The sequence below is a fragment of the Artibeus jamaicensis genome, unplaced genomic scaffold (genome assembly GCF_021234435.1).
Source record: "Artibeus jamaicensis isolate MK-2021 breed Jamaican fruit bat unplaced genomic scaffold, CSHL_Jam_final contig_787, whole genome shotgun sequence".
Classification (NCBI taxonomy): Eukaryota; Metazoa; Chordata; class Mammalia; order Chiroptera; family Phyllostomidae; genus Artibeus; species Artibeus jamaicensis.
In genome coordinates this window covers 2,750,080-2,772,357 of record NW_026521972.1, presented here as the reverse complement: position 1 = coordinate 2,772,357, position 22,278 = coordinate 2,750,080, and the positions used below count along the sequence as shown (strand labels likewise).

Below are 22,278 nucleotides of genomic sequence, written 5' to 3'. Positions count from 1 at the left end.
AATCGTATTCTTCATAGATAGCAAGGTAACTATAGCCAGCTCTGATCAATCAGTGCCCAAGCTACTATGTCATAATTGCCTTTGAAAAACCTTGAGATAATTGGGCTAATGAAATTTAAAATGTGAACTAATCTTCGATGTTTTCCCAAACTGTAACTACTCTTATTTTCTTCCTTTTCTGCTTCTAATTCCCGAGTGAGAGCAATTTGAGGAAGGCAGTTGAAACGCTAGGACTTGGGCCAGCTGTTGCCCAGTCACACTGAGTCACAACATACTACTCTGGGTAACTTGCATTTTCTACACCCATTAAGCAATCTCTATATACCAAAAACTGTTATAAGAAAAAGAGAGATCCCTTTTTAGCAAATGGAAAACCCTAGAAACCTTGGCACATTTATGAGGTCATATGCATGTACTTCCAAGGTATCTTAATATCTTAAAAGCATAGTTTAACCTATAAAGTAAGGGAGGAGGTACTACTATTCATTTTGTAATGAAATGTGAATTTTTTGATTCAGTTTATTTTCAGTCTTAAAACCAATATCCGAACTAATGTCTGAGGCTTTCACTATCAAATACTAGAAAGATATGACAACTTATGAGGGAGGCTGCCTTTAGTACATGCTTCTTCAGTATTCTCTTCGAGAATACACGTACGAGAGAGTTCAAAAAAATTGGAAACCCTTGGAGGTCTTGAAGAAAAAGATGGGAATCAGAAAAACTATAGATAATCAACTATAGATTTTTAGAAGATGTTATTTTAATGATAATTAAAAAGAAGTTTTAAGAGGGGAAGTCATCCCAGAAATAATGAGATGAACAGAGATTTGTGGTTCAGGAAATGGGGAATGAGGAGAAACCAGAATCACTGTTCTTTTATATCCAGGGGTTTTAGTGGGTCCATAACAGTACACGGTGTGGGCTCTTTTCCAGCAAATAAGTTACATCCCTTAAGGTGCCCTCTGAGCCTTAATAAATATACAAAAATTAGTTGACTATTAACAATAATTCTGATTCTTGATACAGATATTTTTCTAAGAGTAAAAGCATTTCATTTTGCTTTACGATTTTAATTCCTAGTTAATTTACTTAAAGAAGTGGTTAAATAGAAGTTTTAAAATGCATGATTTGCAGTTTCCTTTTCTATTGTTAAACAAAAATATAGTAATTTTCCAATTTGGGGGGGTTATTATTTAACTCTGTAAATTGTGCTGCCTTTTTATTGTCTGCCATTCTATAGATTATCAGTAATGAAAGCTAGGTAGATATTTATTGCAAAGGAACAAAATCAAACCCAAAGAAAAACAAAAGATATATACTCTTTTATGTTACAATACTAAATTTGGTATTGCCATGGGCAAAGGGCCTAAATACACTTCTCTAAAGAGGACGGAGAGACATATGAAAAGATATTCAACATCAAATGAAAACCACAATGAGGTACCACTTCACACCTGTCAGAATGGTTATTATCAATAAATCAACAAACAACAAGTGCTGGTGAGGATGTGGAGAAAGGGTAATGCTTGTGCACTGTTGGTGGGAATGCAGACTGTGCAGCCACTGTGGAAAGCAGTATGGAGATTCCTCAAAAAAGTGATATCTGACTTTGTCCCAGGGATGCCACTTCTGGGAATATATCCAAAGAAACCCAAAACACTAACTCAAAAGAACAGAATCACATATGTTCATTGCAACATTATTTACAATCATTAAGATATGGAAACAGCCCAAGTGCCCATCCATAAATGAGCGGATGAAACAACTGTGGGACATTGCCAGTAGTACGGGATACTACTAAGCCATGAAAAAGAAGAAATTTTACCTTTTTCAACAGTGCAGATGGCCCTGGAGAACATAAAGCTAAGTGAAATAAGCCAGTCAGAGGAAGATGAATACCATATGATTTCACTCATATGGGGAATCTAATCTAACAAACTGAACTAACAAGCAAAATATAGGCAAATGCCTAGAGAGCAGGATGGCAACAAACTTGGGGGAGGGGAGGGAGCGAAGACATTGAGCAAAAAAGAAAAATGGACTCATGGACATGGGAAACAGTCTGGTGATTGCTGGGGAGAGGGGAATATAAGGGGACTAAATGGTAATGAAAAATACAATAAAAATATGAAAGCCAAAATAAATAAATAAACTGTAGGGATGAAATAGAGCCTTTCTCATATTCAAAGTGCTTCCAAAATTTATGTATACATAACTGACAACTTTCTCACTATTAAGTTTTCATAGATGTAACCCTAAAAAAGAAAAAAACTGAAAATAAGAGGAAGTTGTATTAAAATAACAGTAATTGTTTATTTTTAACACATTGAGATTAGGGAAGTACAAAAAAGAGTATCTAATGCCAAATTTGGATTGTCATTTCTTAAAGGATAAAATCTTACAAATTAAATAGAGTTTATAATAAGAATTGTTTTCTGCAAATTCTAATTACTTTGGAAATTATACTATAAATTATCTTCATTTCTGCCTTGAATTTCCTTCCCCATATAATTAGACATTCTTAAGAATCAAAACTGTGATTGTCTGTTAAGACGAAAGCCATAGGAACTGCTAATTATATCACAGTTGAACAGGTTTTCCTTGTTTGAAGAGAGCCTGGATTTCCGGCATTTTTTAGGACATTTTCTGACCAGGGGATGATAGAAGTGCCCCAGCTCCACCAGTGTTGCAATCAGTATAATTAGTTTCTATCTATAATAACACTCAAGTTAGTAAAAAGTTGCCAAGGTCTGTGTCTAATAAAATTGACCTAAATCTTCCCTGGTCCCTAAATCATTATTTTATTTTAAGAATCAGGCCACATTCTTAACAGATTATTTCCTTTTCCCTAGAATTTAAGTACCTGATGAGAGGCGCCTCCGGGGAAAAGCTCCTTGTTGATGAAGCTTTTGAATTAGGGCTTGGTTACTATGCCCTATGAAATGGGCAAATATCAAAAAAGAAATTTTTCTCATTTATAAAATTAGCTTTTTTTATTTCACAGAATAAAAATATTTGGAGATTACATATTCAGAAATTTTGGGTAAATTTTATGGTTTTATGAATATTAGCACTTTTTAAAAAATAAAACTAGCTCTGGACAGCGCGGCTCAGTTGGTTCCTGGAGGAGCATCCGTAGACTGAAAGTCTGCACATTCCATGGCTGTGCAGGGCACATACCCAGGTTGCAGGTCCAACCCCTGTTGGGGTGAGTTCAAGAAGGCAACCAATTTATGTTTCTCTCTCACATCAATGTTTCAGTCTCTCTCTCTCTCTCTCCCTTCCTCTCTCTCCAAAAGTAATGAAAAAAATGTCCTCAAGTAAGTAAGTATAAAAAATATTTTTAATAAATAGATAAAACTGCCCTGGCTGGCGTAGCTCAGTGGATTGAGTGCAGGCCTGCAAACCAGAGTATCGCGGTTCAATTCCCAGTCAGGGCACATGCCTGGGTTGCAGGCCAGTTCCCAGCAGGGGACTCACGAGAGGCAGCCACACATTGATGTTTCTCTCCCACTCTTTCTCCTTCCCTTCCCCTCTCTCTAATAAGTAAGTATAAATAAAATATTTTTAATAAATAGATAAAACTGTTACTGGCATTCCCCAATACCAGTTTTGCCATCTGTAGATTACAAGGTACTTTTCAGAGGAAAAATATTAAGAACAAATTGAACATACACATAATTTTTAAGAGAATGTTATATAAAAAATTAAATTGGTGTTCCACATTTGCTTTTGTTTTTGTTTTGCTTAGGGGTTCTGTTTGTTCTTTGTTTTGGACCGAAATTTCAGTTCATTAATTTATTTTTGAATCATGTATAAAATATGTGGGTGAGAAGATTGGACTTTTCTTCCTGGCACTGGAACCGGGGTCGAAAGGCCTGATTGTGAGGCCTGGGACCCTTCGCCCTCTGGGGGAAGCTCTGCATCCGAGACGTCCCTCCCAATTCTTACTGTACGCACAGGGGTGTGGGACCAACCTGTTCCACGTGTCCACCCCTCCCACCAGTCTCCACTTGGCTTTTTATTTATATAAATCAATAGATTTCAGACAGTCTGAGTGATGGTCTTTCTGTAGTTTAAATTTTGATGTGGTCGTGGGAGTATTAGAATACTGCATTTACCTATGCTACCAATATTAGTACCATCTCTGAATATCTACTTTGATAACATGTCTTTTAAGATCTTTGTCTTACTTTTTAATCAAGTTGTTTTTTATTGTTGAATTTTCATAGTTCTTTGACGAACGTGAGGTTGTATCTCATTGTGGTTTTAATTTGCATCTCTCTGATGGCTGGTGATCCTGAGCATCTTTTCATGTGTCTCTGGGCCCTCTGTATGTCCTCCTTGGAGAAGTGTCTGTTCGGGTCTTTTACAAATTTTTTAATTGGGTGGGTAGGAGGAAGAGGTGGGGAGGAAGTGTAGACAACTGTAATTGAACAGCCATAAAGTATTTAATTAAAAAACTTGAAAAAAATTCTTTGTATATTTTGGATAACAGTTCCTTATCAGATGTCTTTTGTAAATATTTTCTCTTAGTAACTTGAATTTTCATTCTCCATATACAATCATCTTTTAAAATGTATTTATTTCTATGAAATGCATCTTAAACTTATATAGTTCTCTTTCTTAAATGAGCCCTGGCCAGGTAGATCAATTGGTTAGAGCATTGCCCCAACAGTCCAAAGTTGCTGGCTTCCTCCCTCGTCAGGGTACATATAAGAATCAACCAGTGAATGTATAAATAAATGGAACAAAAACTTTATATTTCTCTCTCTCTCTCAAAAAAAACATTTTAAGTGAAGGCTCTGGCTGGGTGGCTCAGTTGGCTGGGGCATCAGCCGATGCATCACGGGGGTGCAGGTTCATTTGATCGCTGATCAAGGCACAGACTTAGGTTGTAGGTTTGATTCTCCAGGAATGAACAGGAGGCAACTGATGGATGTTTCTCACATCAGTGTTCTCTCTCTCTCCCCCTTCCTTTCTTCTATCTCTAAAATCAATAAAATGTATCTTTGGACGAGGATAAAAAATTTGTTTTTTAATTTTTAAACATAACCATTGAGTGAGATATGACTGTCAATTGGAGAAAGTTAAAAGAAAGTATGGGTATGTTTTTTTCTTTTTCTCAGAGATTTAAATCACACCTGTAGTATTATATCTCTTTGGTGTAGTGATTTTTTTTAGCTCATTTCTTAAGCACTGAAACATTTAGAAAATAAATCACACACTTAATTGCACTTGTTTTATCTCATTTAATAAAGCAGAGTAAGAACACTGTCTAAAAAATTGATGAACTTTCTGGCAAAGGAAAGAAAAACCTGCTTTAATTTAAAATGGGACTTAGGTAATACCATATTTTTTGAACCTCTACCAATTTTCTCATTAAGAGAAAGTTTTAGTGTAAAGTCATTGATTAAGATCATATAAATAATTTGTTATTATGGAGCACTCACTTTTCTAAATAGAAAGTTCTTTCTTTAGATGTAGAAAATGAAAGTTTTCTGTCTTGGTTTCCTTCACTCAAGCCCAAAAGTTATTTTTAATTTGTATTACATACAAAATAGCATAATCACTTTATGAACATAAACATCACTGGTATCATCATTTTGTATTCAGAGAACAGAGTTTATATTGTGCATATTCTTCCCTTCATGTTGACATCTCCTATAATGTCATTGTAAAGGGTAATTGTTTTATTTTCCCATATCTTTTCAATTTTTAAGGTTTGAGAAAAAAATCTGTATTCAGTCCTTGATGTCTTTAAGTAAACAAAACTAGTATCAAAAATTTTACCTGCAAATATACCTGTATTATATACATGTGTGTGCATGCATTGTGAGGTCACAGAAACATTTTTTATGGACATTATGTCCTCCATGAAATTCCATCTGATCTTCTCAAAAAACAATTCCATCTAATATAGTCATGCAGTAGTTTATACATAACAAGATTCAATGTAAATGATGAAAACAGTTTATGATGATAGATGAGTGCATTAATAGAATGAATTTATTCACTGAAGACCTAATACAAGGAATAATCTATAAATATTGCAGCTATTTGTAGTTAAGAGGGAAGAAATCTCAAAATCTATAGAAATGCCTATCAGCATTATAGTTGAGAAAACAATTAAATCTAATGACATCACATCAAAATATTTATATGTTTAACATGATAAAAGGCAGACCTCTAGACCATTACACAAAGTGTTTCTGTAAATAGCAAGACATTATTAGAACATAAAAGAGTGGAAACATAATTATTGGTGCATAATTATTAAATAATAATGACAAGATAGTCATATGACCTTGTGATATATCCATTTAGTTTGATTAGATTAATATTTCAATAACTTTCCTTAAAACCTACTTTAAGCTCAGCACTATGTCCTGCAATTTGTGAAGTTCAGCAAGATGAAGAAATAGTTGGAAGATACACATGACGGAAATAAATCAGTCAGTAAAACACAAAAACAAAACCGGAATGTGACAAATTTTTTAAGAGACATATAAACTAAACATTTATTTCCAATTTAGTTTCCAAGCACAATTTGACAACATGTATGCAATTACATTACAAAAATGTTCCTATTTAAATAGAAGATGGTAGAGATCATAATATTTAAGTAAAATGAACATACGTGCTATCTAGATATAGAAAACTAACCATACACTGAAGATTATACTGTATCAGATTTGCATGTCTAAGAAAATCTAAGTAATGCTTAGTTCTCAAGTTTAGTTATATGTTTAAATTTCTTAGTTTTGCTGTAGTCCAAGCTTATGACTGAGCCACAAAGATACCAGGTGTGGAAAGGGTGGAAATAAGACAGTTATTCTGAAGACTTAAATATGCAATACTTTGTGAACATGGCTAAAATTCAGCCAAAAATGTTCCTCAAGCATAGAAAAATAGTCTGAGAATCAGGGAATCAAACAGATTAAAATAATGAAAAAATACAGGAAAGGGAAAGAAGCAGCATGTATCAGTGATGTATTTTCAAGTATTTACTTTCTCTACATTTTTTATATTCTCATAATTAACAACCAAAATAATTTTAAATTATTCATAATCTTTATACACCCATGTAACTTTATTTACACTGAATGTAATTTAAAATAATAGTAAGTTAAATATTGCAAAGATACTGAGTACATCTATGGTGTAAATTAATTTGCTGACAGAGGTTACAAAGAAAATCTGATACACACAGCACACCTAGTCTTGCTTGGTGTGCTAAGCAAAGAACATAACTGTTCAAGCCCCAGCACTGGGAGTAAAGCCTCTTCCTGGATCTTTTAAATCCATGTATCTTTATCTGTCGGTATAGAGAACAACATTGTTGCTGCTCTTTTTAGTTTCTGACTCATTTTCATCACCTCTTTCATTATAAACGTGATTGAAAAAGAGCTTTTGATTTGCTCTTTGTTTCTGTTCCTTATCTCTGACTCCTCCTTACAAAAGTACCTGTTTTTTGTTGAATTTGATGCAACTCTTAAATGATTTCTGGTGAACAGTACAAGGCTAAACAATGAAGCAGAGATAACCAATCTTGCATTAACAATAAAGATAGCTCACACTTCATGATAACATGTTATTCCAAGTATACACATGTTAACTTTACTGTCATTTGTTTGTTATAGCATCTCCATATTCTCACCTTATGGTCACATAGGTAGTGATTAATAGAGTAAAGCTGAATACTATGACTGCCCCTTAACCACTTGGTAGATACACCATTATCATCTATGTGAAGGCAGTTTACAAACCATAAGATGATTGTATAAATAGAATACCATTCACTGAAAGTCAAGTTAGCAGTGTCTTAAATTATAATATGCTATCTCGAGAAGCAGAGGTATTCTAAGGTGAATGACAGAACCATGCATCCAAAGAAATTAGTGAGCAAACACATTATATCACTATATACAATAATCTGGGGCAGGTGGGAATGCAAAACTAATTTAATTTTAATATAAACAAAATATTATGGAAACTTAGAAGACAAGTTTCCACCTCAAGAATTGAAATAATGCGCTTTTGGAAAAAAATTGAAAAGGATCTTGAAAATTTGATATTATTCTTCAGAGAAATTTTGCATTAGAAAACTAATTTTAAAATGGACATTCTGGGAACCCAGAGTGATATGATAGAAGAGTACAGGGGGGAATTCAATAGGAGACCTATCCAGAAAAAGTCCAGCCATTGTAAATATAATGAGAATGGTTTGCATGACATCGGCATAACCTGGCAGCCAAGGAGAGTGGACTGGAATGAGCATGTGTGAACAATGATGGCATCACTGTAGTAGCCAGTGGGTGCGATAGACACCATTGAGTGAGCATGTGTACTGTGTGGCCATCACATTCATAATGACTGAGTGTGTAAAGCAACAAATCTGCGCCAACTTTTGTGTGAAGCTTTCTCATTCCTCTGTGGAAACTGTCAGATGATTCAGAAGGCCGTAGCTGTGGGCAACAGGTGATTGGCAACTTCATCATGACAATGTGCTTGCTCATGCATCACATCTTGTGCAGAGTTTTTTGATGAAAGGTCAAATGCATCAGGTGACTCAGCCCCCCTACAGCCCAGATTTAGCTCTCTGTGAATGCTGGCTTTCCTCAAAACTAAAATCATCTTTGAAAAAGAAGAGTTTTCAGACTGTTGATGAAATTCAGGAAAATATGACAGGACAGCTGATGGCAATTGGGAGAACTGTGTGAGGTCCCAAGGTGCCTACTTTGAAGGGGACTGAGGTGTCATTGTCCTATGCACAATATTTCTTGTATCTTGTATTTTCTTCAGTAAATGTCTCTATTTTTCATATTACATGGCTGGATACCTTCTGGACAGACCTCCTATATCAGGGTTGTATGGTAAAGACCTTGAATACCTTTTAAAGGAGTCTGATTTTATCAATGTAGAGTCACTATATTGCATAACAGAAATTAATATAATATTGTATACCAACTATACATAAATTTTAAAATAAATAAATTAGTAATTGAGCCTGAATTTAATTTATTAAATTGGTTTAGCCATTGGAAAACCATCAATAAAACTGTGTATTTTGAAATTGACACTGGCTAAACTGAGAAGTGTTCATTGAGGAGAATGATTTGAGGCAGGTGGCTCTTTAAAGAACACAAACCAGTACTTTAGGAGAGAGAAGAAAGAACTTTAATTAGGAAAAAAAGAAATAAGGGGAAAAATACACTAAAAAGTATATTAGGGGTAGAGTTAGTAAGAAATGCCAGCTAAGAAGATATGGGAAATGGAACTGAAAAGATAAAAATGGAAAAACATTGTCTCTTTGCAGGACCAAATAAAGGAAAGTGTAAGGTCATTAATTTGGTTTGACATGTACAGTTGGAGGCATCACACGCCACGGCGATGTCTGCAATGACGTCATATGTTTTTTCTTGTGAGTCCAATATCCCAAAGGCTTTTCATTTCCTCTCCAGTAATTTGCCCTCAGTTGAGAAAAGCTGTGGAAAGTTTGATTTGGTTATGACCATTTTGTTCAAATAGACGTATTTTGTTGTGACAGAAAACAGCAAGCTTTTTCACTGATTTTTTTTTATTAATGTTAAGAACTGTTTTCTTTGTTGAAAGAGCAAACAAAATAGCTAGTAGTGTATACGCATATGCAACTTGGGGACATAGTGCAAAGACATGTGTAAATACGTGATGCCTCTGGACACAGTAGAACGAACCCAGCTCTTGCTTTTGTACTAGTTTGCACTTTGGGGCATTTGCCAGGTGTTAATGTCAAGGTTTCTTCTGGGGTGAGTGTGGATTACAATCATGTATAAAAAGCACAAGGAAAGAACACAGTAAATAGTACCAATTACTTAACATTCATGCTCATCTTCCATCATAATCAGCCCTTTTCTCCTCCCTGACATGACTCATCTTCAACCTTTCTTCGGGTTAAGCTATCCCAAGAGCTATTCATAGTTTCCCAGCCAGCTAAGCATCAAAAGTTTTTCCAGGCCTGTTCCTTGGCAGCCGAGGTCCTTCTATTCCACGGCCAAAAATGATATATCCATTTTGCGTAGGCTATTAGCTAGAATGACCTTGTGCTGCATTCTCCGCATTCCCATTGTGCTGGAAGTTCCCATTCAAGGTCTTCGGATTTGGGGGACTTTTCCCCTCCTTACGTTGCTGCCCAGGAAAAGAAAGGAACCAGTCACGATGGCTGTCAGGCTAGCGTGCTGGCTGTCATCTGCTGCTAATCTTTCCCCATCACTAATTTCTCTCTGGTTAGCCTGTATTTTGAAGCCTGAGACTGTGATACTAGAAATATATTTTTTTTAATTTTTAGAAAGCAGCTTTATAATTTACCTAAATTACATTTTGTTCTTCTCTGTTGTCTTTAACAGGTTTCCTCATCAGTTGGTTTCTGATTCAGTTTGATTCATTAGCAAATGAAGTTTATGTTACCATTAACTTTTAAACATTTAATTATATAGGACATTTCTCAAAGTTATACGAACAGTGTTATAATAACAGCTAGAAATTTCAGTTAGCAATAAAAACCAATGATATGCTGACATATGTAGGTGGGTAGGTAGGTAGGTAGGTAGGTAGGTAGGTAGGTAGGTGGAAAGTTTAAAAAAGACATATAGAAAGGAAGAGAGGAGGGAAGGAAGACACATATGTATAGATGTCAGGTATATTTTTTCTAATGTAATTATCCCAGCACTTCTCGGGTATATGTACTTATGCACTTCTGACAGATAAGAAAACTGGGGCTAGATGATATTCATTAATTTTTTGAAGTTACATATCTAGTGAGTGGGAGAAGCTTAGTTTTTACTATTTTTTCTCTGATTCCTATTTCGGAATATATATAGTGAAGAAAAAATGTTTTGATAATAGAAAGTAGTGTTTAGTAAGGATTTCCCTTCATGGGTAGTCATAACATCAGTAGGATCCCCTTTTTACTGATCCTGCATGTAGTGAAGTACATGAATTTTCAAGCTTTCCTTTTACCCTCATAAGTGTGATTACAGTCGGTTCAGAGATAAGTGATTTGAATTGTTTTCCCACTGTGGGTTGATGGTTTGTGTTCCTCCTATTCTGCTCTTGAATCTCCTGCCACGCTTTACAAGGGGATTGACTATTTCATGGTGTGAAACTGGTACTTGTAGCAGTTACATGACATAGCATATAATCATTCATTCCAGCCTCTATTCTAATGTGCTATGTATAATTTATATCCCAGAAGCCCAATATATGCCCTAACTTTGAAATTTATAGATACTCTAAAAGCCTTAATTAATTATCTTTAATTCATTTTCCATAAAAAAAGTATTTCTATAATTTCAGTTGTATGTTCCTGTACTTTGTAGGCTTGTTCGTGGAAGAGATAAGTCCATCCAAAGGCTGGTAAAAATGTTGCTGTACTAGGAATTCAGATTGATTCTAATGCTGAGAGCAGCAAAATGTGTTCATTATTTAAATAAGCTCAAGCTGCCAAATGAATCATAAAGGCAGCTGCGTGTCCTTTGCCAAGGTGTCATTTTCATTAAGTGTGAGATTGCACCTGAAGGACAGTTTAATTTGCAGCTGCTAAAAATATTTCAACAGAGTGGTACTGTTACAAGTGGGTGGCAGGTGGTGCCCAAACGTGAATTTTGCAAGAAATACCATCTGTGGGATAAGGTGTAGAAGAATGTCAAGGGGATGGTAAAGGAGATAAAGAGGGAAAGAAAATAGAAGTGTATTTACCCAGTGTTTCTTGCTATTATCATAACTGTAGATTCCATGCTTCACATAATAGCATTGGCTCAAGATTATTAAATATTATTTGTTCAGCTTCTGCCATGTTCTCAGGGCATTGCAAAAGTACCACCGTACCTGTAAAGGCAAAGTTTCTCCCCCAGAGGCATACCATTTAAGCTTTCCAGATGAGAGATTCCTTTCCAACTCTATTTACCTCTCGTAGTATTTGCATTGTAGTTTTGTGCTGGTGAGATTAATGCACTTTGATCTTGCCTAAATGGATTTTGCCACTTTCTTTTGATGTCAACTTTAATATACATCTACATTGACTTTCTGCTTCACATCGAAAGAAATATTTTCAAATTGTACAAGCTCAAATATTTTGTTAAATTTGTCTCAATTGTGATTCTGTGAACAGAATAGAGACCATTGCAGTGTGGCTAGGTATATAGGGGCATTTTAACTGTTTACATTATGAAACGATCTCTATATGTGTATCTGTTAGTTTCAATAGACTTGGCCACACGGTAATCAAGAATTTGTATCTGTGGATTGGAAATAGACATTCTCTGCTCTAATAGGCTTCAGACACTAGAAGAAAAAGGAACTAGGAAGCTTGGATTTTCCATCTCTGTGTGCCATTTGATGGTAGCAACTGGAAACAGAATAACTCCTTTTGAATACCATGAACTTTCTTAGGTTCCAAAGGAAAACTAATAAAGTAGATCAGTCCGAGTGAGTTCTGGTAAAACATTCCCATGGGGAGTATTTGATGACAGGGCAAGTTATTGAACTGCTTGTAGTTTTCCAGGATATTGGTAATCTCTGACCTCCAACATATGCACTCTTTTTAGCTCCATAAAATGGATAAATATGATTTCTGTTACTCTAATTCTATTGATGCAATCTAATTTTCAAAAACAGCAAACAGATGATTAATGTCACTTCATTAATTGTCTAACTCAAAAGGATGCAATTGAAGAAAGTTTTTTCCAGTTTGAAAGAACATTCATAACATGTCAGAAGACTATTTGAAAACCTGCTGTTTTGTCATAAACCCTTAAAAATAGTTGAAGTTTAAAGGGGAAGGTCTAAGCATTTCTTTAACCAGAAACCTAAACATCGTTGAGCTGATGGTGATTGCTGCTCACCCCAGAAGCTTTAATAAACTATATCAAGAAGGCAAGAAAGTACGATTCTTTCTTGAAAAAAAAAACTACACAAATTGCCAAATAGTCATGGGGATATAGAGTACAGCATAAAGAACATAGTCAGTAACACTGTAGTAACTGTGTATGGTGTCATTTGGGCACTCGATTTATCAGAGTGATCACTTCATAAGTTATATAAATATCTAATCATTATGTTGTATACCTGAAACTAATGTGATATTGTATCTTAACTCTAATTGAAAAGTAAATTTTGGGAAAGAAAGCCAGAGAACAAAAATGTTTTAAAAACGACATGCTTTAGCTCAGGAGATTTGAATTTATTCACTTCTTAAGAACAATGCTCTGTTTCAGAAGTTATGCTTAGCCTGAAAGCAATAATCAGTGTTGCTGATTTACTTACAAGAAGAAAGGGGAAAGAAAACAAATGAGTACAATAGAGTTATATAGATTCTAATTGAGGATTATTTATATGCACCAGGTGCCAGAGAGTGTTTTTTGTGTGTTAAAAGGTGATATAGTCAGTACTGGATGGTTAGGAGAAGGTGAGGCCAGAGGCAGGGAAAACAGATTGCATGGCACTGCCAGGTGGGAACAGATAAGGACCTACATCTGAGTAGTTGCAGTGGGACAGAATCAAACTATGTTTAGGGAAATAATTTGTTCTATGTAGAAGCTGAAGGCAAGAGAGGGGAATGTAGGACAAATGCCTGTCATAACAAATACCAAAATGAGGATAACAGAGAAAAAAATGTTGTAAGACAGGTAGAAGCAAACTTTCTTTCATATTATGTGAACTACATGCTTAAAAAGATAGTAACCACAGTGCTTTCTAGAATGATAAACTGGTTCACTAAGGGATTAAAGAATGAATGGTTGTACATATAGGTAACAGTTGATGGATGACACTGATTGTCCTCAGTTTATTTTCTATATTAGAGACCCTGTAAATAATATAACTGACAAGGTTTTCTATTTTCCTTTTGTGCTAAAATGCTTGAAGCTGAAATTGTGGCTCATTATGAATGTAGCCACTGGTCTCAGCCTTGTTCTTCGCTCAGAGTAACATATGCCTTATTGTCCTGTATACTAATGTGTGTTTAATTTATGCTACTTTGTCATGTCTTATGACACCTGAAATCTCTTCTGGAAAATGTATGGTATAAATGCACTCATAATTGTTTCTAAAGCAGTATGGATGGCTTAGAAGAAATGGATAATACAAGTAGAAGAACAGTTAGATGATTCTAAAAATATAGCTATAAGTAAGAAAGGACATGAATTGTGAGAGCAACATCAAGACTTTATAAAACAGGAAAAGGTAATGAAAATCATAGCTGGAATATATTTAATCATAAATTTAGAGCGTAAAGGAAATGTCCTGCAGGAGATAGAGACAATTTAAGGTAAAATAGTATTTAATGTCTAGATATTGATGTTGACATTAACCAAAATGGAAAGGTACAAAGGAGTGGAAGCACTTTTAAAAGATAAGTTGTTATGTTTCTTGCTTGGTAGGATGAATCAAAGTTGCAGTGAGATAGCTAGGTAGAAAATTTTAGTCATAATTTTGAATTCTGAGCTGATCTTTCTTCCCCACTCTTGTATCTATCCTTCCTGAAGTGTTCCTTCTCTCAGTAATGAATTCTATCCAACCAGTTACTTACATAAGATGTCTCTTTAGTATTTTTATTTTTCTCACTACTCCTTTTATCAATATCAATGAATGTAATCCATCAATTCCACTTTCACATGGTCCCTATATATATCTCCTTCTTTATATAGCTCAAGATCACCATCATTTCTTCCAATCTCCAGACTGATCTATCTGTTTTCTATCTTGCCTCACTCTAAGTTTTTACTCTATAGCAATCAGAATGATTTCCTTAAAATATAAATCTGATAATGACATTACTAGCTTTAAAATACTCAAGGGTTTTCCTCCTAGCCATTAGGATAATACCCTGCTGAACAACACTTTCTTTTTATCCTGACCTCTGTTTAACATCCTCATCATCTCTGACCACCTCTGTCTTCATTGACCACTCTCTGTGTACACAACATTCTCTGCTGTGTCTGTGACTTTGCACATCTGTTCCTTCTACCTGGGACATTCCTCGTTATTCTGCAAGTCTTAAATTATATGCTGTATCTTCTAAGAAAAACTTTCCCTAATTCCTTCAAGGCAAAGTTGTCTCTTTTATTTTCTGCTGTATTCTTTGCAAACTCTTAGTTTTGTTTTGTAGTGCAGTTTCATAATTTTTCTATTTAATTGTTGGTGTTATCTCACAGACAGTAAGCAAAAGTGTACGACGCTTTTCATCATAATATCCTCAATTATTCTACAATCCATAGCACAGAGTTGCAAAATATTTGAGCAGTGAAAATAAAAATGGCTAGTGATTGCATGAAGAACTGGGATTGTTACTGGAGTATTATTCTGTAGATTATTGGATTGAGAGCAAATATAGAGAGTCCTTAGACTTAGAATGAGGATAGATCATTCCCCCACACAAAAAGGAAATATACACACATATACACAGAGGTGGGGGGGATAGAAATGAAGAAAAAAAGAGGAGAGTAATTTTACTTAATGGCTTTGATCTTATCAATATAGCGAATAACAAGTTCATCCTTGGAAAGCAATGTGAAAGATGATAGTACCTTAAGATAATCAGAATGATTTTTGAAAGTCATTGTTAGTACAGCTATAATAACTAAAATAATTCCTAAGCAACACCAAGATTCTTATTTAAGATAGACTGAATTTACCACACACCCATTTGCTATCATTATATAATTTGGTTCATCCTTGCTTAGATATAGGAGCAAATGGAAGAAAGTTTTTGGGTTTTGCACGGCAAGTACAGCGAATGGTCATAAGGCTAAGAGATCCTAAAGTAATAAGGAAGACAGTTAGAATGACTGATTAGAACATCCAAAATGGATAACATAGGGAATTCACCAGTAAGGAGAGGAATAAACTGAGAGAATAAGAGAGAGAGCAAAAGAACAAAATAGTACAGGAAAGAGAAGAAAAATTGGTGGACTACAGAAGTAGAAAATGCATAATGAGCAAAGGTTTTGACCAAAAAGGAAAATTTCCAAATTTGCAATATTAGAAGAATATTACTTTTAAAGTTTTGAAAGAGATCAACTAGACACCTATTTTATTTTGAAATAAGAATAAATGTTTTTCCAGTATAAGATATAACCTAAATTTGTTGAAGACAACTTATGTTAAATTGACATTATTTTTATTTGATATTCTCCTATCCTATTTTAATAAATTTGCTGTTATTTTACATGTATAATTTTGGTTTTTTGCTGTGTCTGAAGTTATGTCAAACTATTAATTCACCTGCAATATCCTTTATTTCTGTAGTTTCAGATATTGAAGAACAAATTAGGATTGAAGGCCCTTTCACCAATTGGTATACTTGATAACTTGCTTGAATTGTATTTTACTAAAGTCCACATTTGTAAGGTGATAATTATCCTGGTATGTTTTAGAGAGGAAGACATGATGCTCAGCAATGCCTTCTCTCATGGCCAACACCAAGAGACTCTTTCTACATGTACAAAGTCATTTTCTTTGTGTTGTGTTTGTGTTTCTACCATCAGTCTTGCTAGATTGTAGAGAACAAGGGATATATTTTTTCATTGTTTTCTACATAGTATCTTGCATGACAAAAAAACTGTACTTGAAAAATAACTAAATAAAATTTAAAAAAATAAAATAAAATAATATGTATCCCAGTGTTTATATGAACAACTATACCAATTTGGGAGGTAATATTAGACCATCTCCATTGTTCCATGACTAAAGCAGAAGAATGTATTAAATTTTATAATTAAAATTAAAAATGAGGCAGATGAATTATAATGTGACCCCTTAAACTTAGCATGTCATTGAAGCTTCCTTTCACTATCTTCTAATGATAGTAATATATTTGTTAACATTTTACAAAGTTGTTTCACATGCATTATTTCAGGTTAAAATAATTGGTTTTATATAAACTATGACATACAAAGTAAATAGAACCCAGTTTGAAATAACTCAAGTTGAGATAAATCCAATTTGAAAATTAGGCATCTGAGATCTGAGAAGTAAGAGTGATATCAAAGGTCACAAAAGTTGCAAGTGACTGAACTGAGTTCTTTCATATACACACATCTCACTTCTGGGAGCCTCACTTCACCAGTGAAGTAATCATTCTTGGTCTGTACATTAAAATTCCTTCCATGTCACATTAATTATTCCTCTTATCATTCCTTATGAGACACACACACACACATACACACATATTTATAACATATATATACAAATATATTTTTGTATGTGAACAAGTACAAATTTAGAAAGACAAAGCAAGATTAGCAACAATTATTAAGGTGAAAGTAATCCATTATATTATATATCTTTTAAAATTTCAGGTGCTAAGTGATTTCAACTTTTAAACTACTAGCTTCTTTTATTCCAATGGAACACTAAACTTTAAATGTGACTAAGTAATATTTCATATGTTTTACATTACTTACAGAGTCTGTATAATTTGCCTAAGATGGATAGTGGGATATACTAAGTACATGGTCCCAGAGCAAATGTTAAAGAAAGGTTACAAGCATGGAAAACATGATTACGATGATTTTCCACAGGTGTAAAGATTAGGACTCAATACCATGAATAAATCTAACTGCAGGATTCTGAACTGTTTCCTGGTCTCTTAAGTATGATGCTGACCTGTGTGTATATATTTCATTGTTTACACAGACACCATGGGACAAAGGTAGATTGCTGTAAGAATTTAAGTATCCTCAATGTCCTAAGTGCTTTAAGTGAGATAAATGCAGATTCTTATTATATTACATATAAAGCTGTAAAACCAATACACATTTTTATACAGTTTGTATGAGCCACAACCATATCAACCCAGGTATTTACAGAAGTACTTTTTTAAAGTAGGGCTCTAAACTCTGGTGATATAATTTATATATAATCTGGGCAGTCTCATTTTTTCCTGTTTTCTTTCCTTCCCTCCTAGAACAGATATTTATTGAATGCTCACTATCTTTTAAACTCTAGGGTCATAACATGAAACACACACACCAAGTTGTTGTTCTCATAGAACTTATATTCCACTGGGGTAGAGAGGGAGCAGGCAATGAGCAAATGAAGATTAGACATAGAGGGAGACACACAAAGAGAGAGAGAGAGAGAGAGATATCCTAGCAGATTATGAATAATGTTAAGAAAAAATAATACATAAAAATAAGGTTTTTAAAAACCCTGAGGTAAGGATTTCAATACTTTAAAGAGAGTAGTCAACAAAGACCTTTTTGATAATGTAGTATTTGAACAATGATCTGAGTAAAAGTAGACACCTAGACTCTAGGACATATGAAGGCAGAGAGTTACACAGGGACGAAAGGTCTGAGGCAGGACTGAGTGTACTTGACCTGTTTGAGAACCAGAGCAGGAGGCACGGCTGACCAGGAGTGAGATAGGGAAGGCAAGGTAGGTAGAAGAAGGCATTTGAGGTAGGAGGGACCAGATCATAAATGGCTTCTGCTCACTATAAGAATTAATATTTCAGAACCAGAGGTGTGGAAACAAGGAACAGACTGACAGCAGCCAGAGGGAAGGGATAAGGGGGTGAAAGTGGAAAGAAGGGGAAGAGACTAGGCAAGGAACATGTATAAATGACTTATGGATATGGACTGTGGGAATGGGGGTGGGGTAGGCAGAGGAAGCAAAGGCAGAAAAATTGGGACAAGTGTAATAGAAAAACAATACAATATTTAATTAAAAAAGAATTAATATTTCATTGTGGGTGATTTGGAAAGATTAAGAGGGTTTAGAGAGGGAAGTGACATACTGTATATTTTCTCTGGCTGCTGGGTAGAGAAGCAGAGCAAGGTTGGTAAAACAGGATCAAGGAAGCTATTGGTGTCTGTCACTGGCAAAGGTTGTCTGGGAGAGTCTGGTCTTCAAGGATGTGGGAGGGGATGGTGATGAACAGGGATAGGCTGATGGAATGTGGCAAATCCATTCAGAGGGGACTCAAGGGTGGCTCCAGGGGTTTTGGCTTGAGTGCCTAGTAAATGATGTTGTGTTTACTAAGATGGGGAACAACATGAGAGAGGCTGTTTGTTTTTTTTATGTTTCATGTCGATCTCATTTCTCCCCTCTCACCCAGTTTTTGCTGGAAACTGGAATAGACTATTTGGTAGTTTGATTTAAACTATTTTATGCTTGAAAAAAAAAGAACAACAGTGGTGATGGAAATAAGTAATATTCGATAGCACTTAAAGTTTCCAAAATATTTTAATCCACTATGTGGTCATGCTGTGGGTTTCTGCAGTTACTACCAACTTTCTGAGAAAAAAAAAACTAATTAGTATTTTTATGAGATATAAGGAATTTTTGTAACAGTTAAAATTTATAGAGAATGGTTCACATATACTGAAAAAGTGAACTAAGAAAAGGTCAGTTCTTGAAATATGTTAAAGAGGACTTAGGGAAAGTGAAAGTGGACTGCAGTGAATGGTATTATTTTCCACCTGTGAATTAACATACGTCCCATGACTTGTCTCCTAGATCCAAGGTTCATTAGTGCTCACCTCATCCCAGAGAGTGACAACCCTGAAGATGACAAAGTGTATTTTTTCTTCCGGGAAAACGCGATAGATGGAGAGCACAGTGGAAAAGCCACTCATGCTAGAATAGGTCAGATATGCAAGGTGAGGTGAAGAAAAACAATGGGAGGGATACTGTTCCATCACAGTTTTATTCCTTTTGCTTTTCCACCTATATTCATATGCAGTAAAAAATCTGGGTAAAATACTTGATCGATCACTGTATATATATATATTTAAATGGTAAAAAATGATTAAAAATATATTATCATTGTTTATAAGTAACTTCATACTCGCACAAGCAGGTGGAGGTTGTGAGGCATTACTTCAAAATTACATTACATTAAATGATTTTAGTTTGAAATTCTAGGGAAACAAATTATAGGATAAGTTTTTTGTATTCTCAGATCTAGCACATTTTTCTACTATGTTGTTAGAATAACTAAAATATTAATATAAAGGCATTAAGGTTTGTTTTTATAAAGTGATTATCATAACATCCCACGTACATATATACTCACATAGTTATGAAGCCATGAACTTTATCTGAGTAATGCCTATACTGTGTGATGCAAAATCAAATGTAATATTATATTATAATGTTGGGTGTGTAGAGTAATTATAGATCGATACTGATGGATTCATACTGACACAAAGACATGATAACAGCACGCAATGTCCCTCTGCCTATGTGTACCATCATGCATGTGCAACAGGAACAAAGTCAAACAGGAACAAAGTCAACCGTCTATATATTTTCAAGCAACTTTCATTTCAAGAGAGTAACCAAGCCAGATCCAGTAACTTATTAGAACCCAATTCATTTCTTTTTAAAAAAGTAATGAAATATTAATAACCTCTGTTTTAGAAGGTGGTTTAGTCTCTTTGCTACCCTAATCATGATTTAATTGTTTATCTCTGATATATTAAATTACCTGAAAAATTAAAAGTTTTAACAATCTAGAAGCATAGAAATAATATGTGGACTATATGAGAATCTTTTCTTTACAGAATATATATTGAAAAGCACTACTTACAAAAGTTAAATCTCTGTAGTGTATAAAACCACATAAATAAAAAATAAATCAGTATTATATTTTTAAGGGACTTTTTCAAAGTGTTCCACTAGAATAAGGTTCCTTTATTAAGGTTTATGCAAATATTTTTCAACATGCCATTTGTAAAGTCAGCATTGCTTCAACCATTTAAACTTATGAAATATTTAGTGCTAGCATGCTTTTTTGTTCATGATGTATTTTCAGTATGGGTTCTAAAGCATGCTTTTATTCTTTCATTCAGTACATATTTGTTAAATGCCTCCTGTGTGCCAATATGTTCAGTACTTGTACTGTGAGTCAACTTAGAAAAATAAGATCTCAAGAAATGCACATGCAGAAGAGAGAGATTTAAACCAAACCAAAAACAAACACAAGAGTAGTAATTGCTCATTGCAGAGTGGTAAGAGAATAGAAAAAGTGACTTTTTAATGCTAAGTCACTCCTTAGTTTGAGCGAATAGATTTGATCAACAAGATGACTTAAAAACATAGGTACTTGCATCTTGTCATTTAAAATTCCTCATTCTTCATTTTGAAATATGAAGAATTGCATTCATATCTATATCAAGATAAGAGAAATATGTGAGATTATCTTTTTTCTGCACAGTTCCTGAAACCAGCATTCTCTCCTTTCAGAATGACTTCGGAGGGCACAGAAGTCTGGTGAATAAATGGACGACATTCCTCAAAGCCCGCCTGATTTGCTCAGTGCCCGGTCCAAGTGGCATCGACACTCATTTTGATGAATTGCGTACGTAGAACTGGTTGTGTTTCACAGAGAGTACTTGCTTAGACTTTGCCATAATCATCAAAAAGTGCAACTTTTCTCCATTTTGTTTTCAAACAGAGGACATATTCCTAATGAACTCTAAAGATCCTAAAAATCCGATTGTATACGGAGTGTTTACAACTTCCAGGTAAATAATGTTTTACTATCTTATTATCATAGAAACTTCCCGTCTTTTAGGTGCTCTCTAAGCTTCCATAATTTTTGAAAATAGAGTTTTGAGGAAACAATGTTGGCTTAACCTTTGAGGCATATATTTTTGGTGGCAGAAATAAGTTATGACATAAATAGGTTTTTAAATAAATCTAAGCAAAAATAGTATCACTAAAAATAATGGTGAAAATTGTATGTAATGCCCTATGTATAGCTTTGGCTTTAAAAATTAGAGTGCAATGTGGAGTATTATAAAAGTGGAAATCTGAGTTTTGGTAGGTTTATAGTGATGTAAACTAAGAGTGAAAAAACTTTTCCCCTCTCCTCTCCTCTCCTATCCGCCAATCCCTCCAAGCCCTCTCCTTCCCTCCCTCTCTGGCCCTCCCCTCCTTCCCTCCTCCGTTTTCTTTCTCCCATTTTTGCCCCTCCTTTTCCTTCATTTTGTGCGTCCCCCAAGGCTCTCTCTATAAATCAACAAGCAATTATCTTCCATATCCTTCAGTATAAAATTTACATTACCTGGAATTGACACAGAAAACATATTTACATGCACATAAATAAGGTTATACATTCCTATATGGATAAAATGGTTAAAAATAATTAAAAATCAAAAGTCAGATAAACCACTGGAAGGGATTATGATAGCATCAACAGAGAGATTAACTGCAATGTCCAACACTGATTTATTCTGTAAATATTAAAGCCCTACAAATTAATAGGGTATTTTGAAATAATAGAAACAC

The 22,278-nt window shown here is 34.5% G+C and overlaps 1 protein-coding gene across 1 annotated transcript in view; it reads left to right on the top strand.

Moving 5' to 3' along the window:
* The window catches only part of SEMA3A (semaphorin 3A), a 198,337-nt gene that overhangs the window by 134,054 nt on the left and 42,005 nt on the right, over positions 1-22,278 (top strand). Inside the window, exons 7-9 of the mRNA XM_037129059.2 lie at positions 19,501-19,643; positions 21,232-21,346; positions 21,443-21,512. Coding sequence (XP_036984954.2) covers positions 19,501-19,643; positions 21,232-21,346; positions 21,443-21,512 — 328 coding nt within the window. The remainder of the gene's footprint in view (positions 1-19,500; positions 19,644-21,231; positions 21,347-21,442; positions 21,513-22,278) is intronic.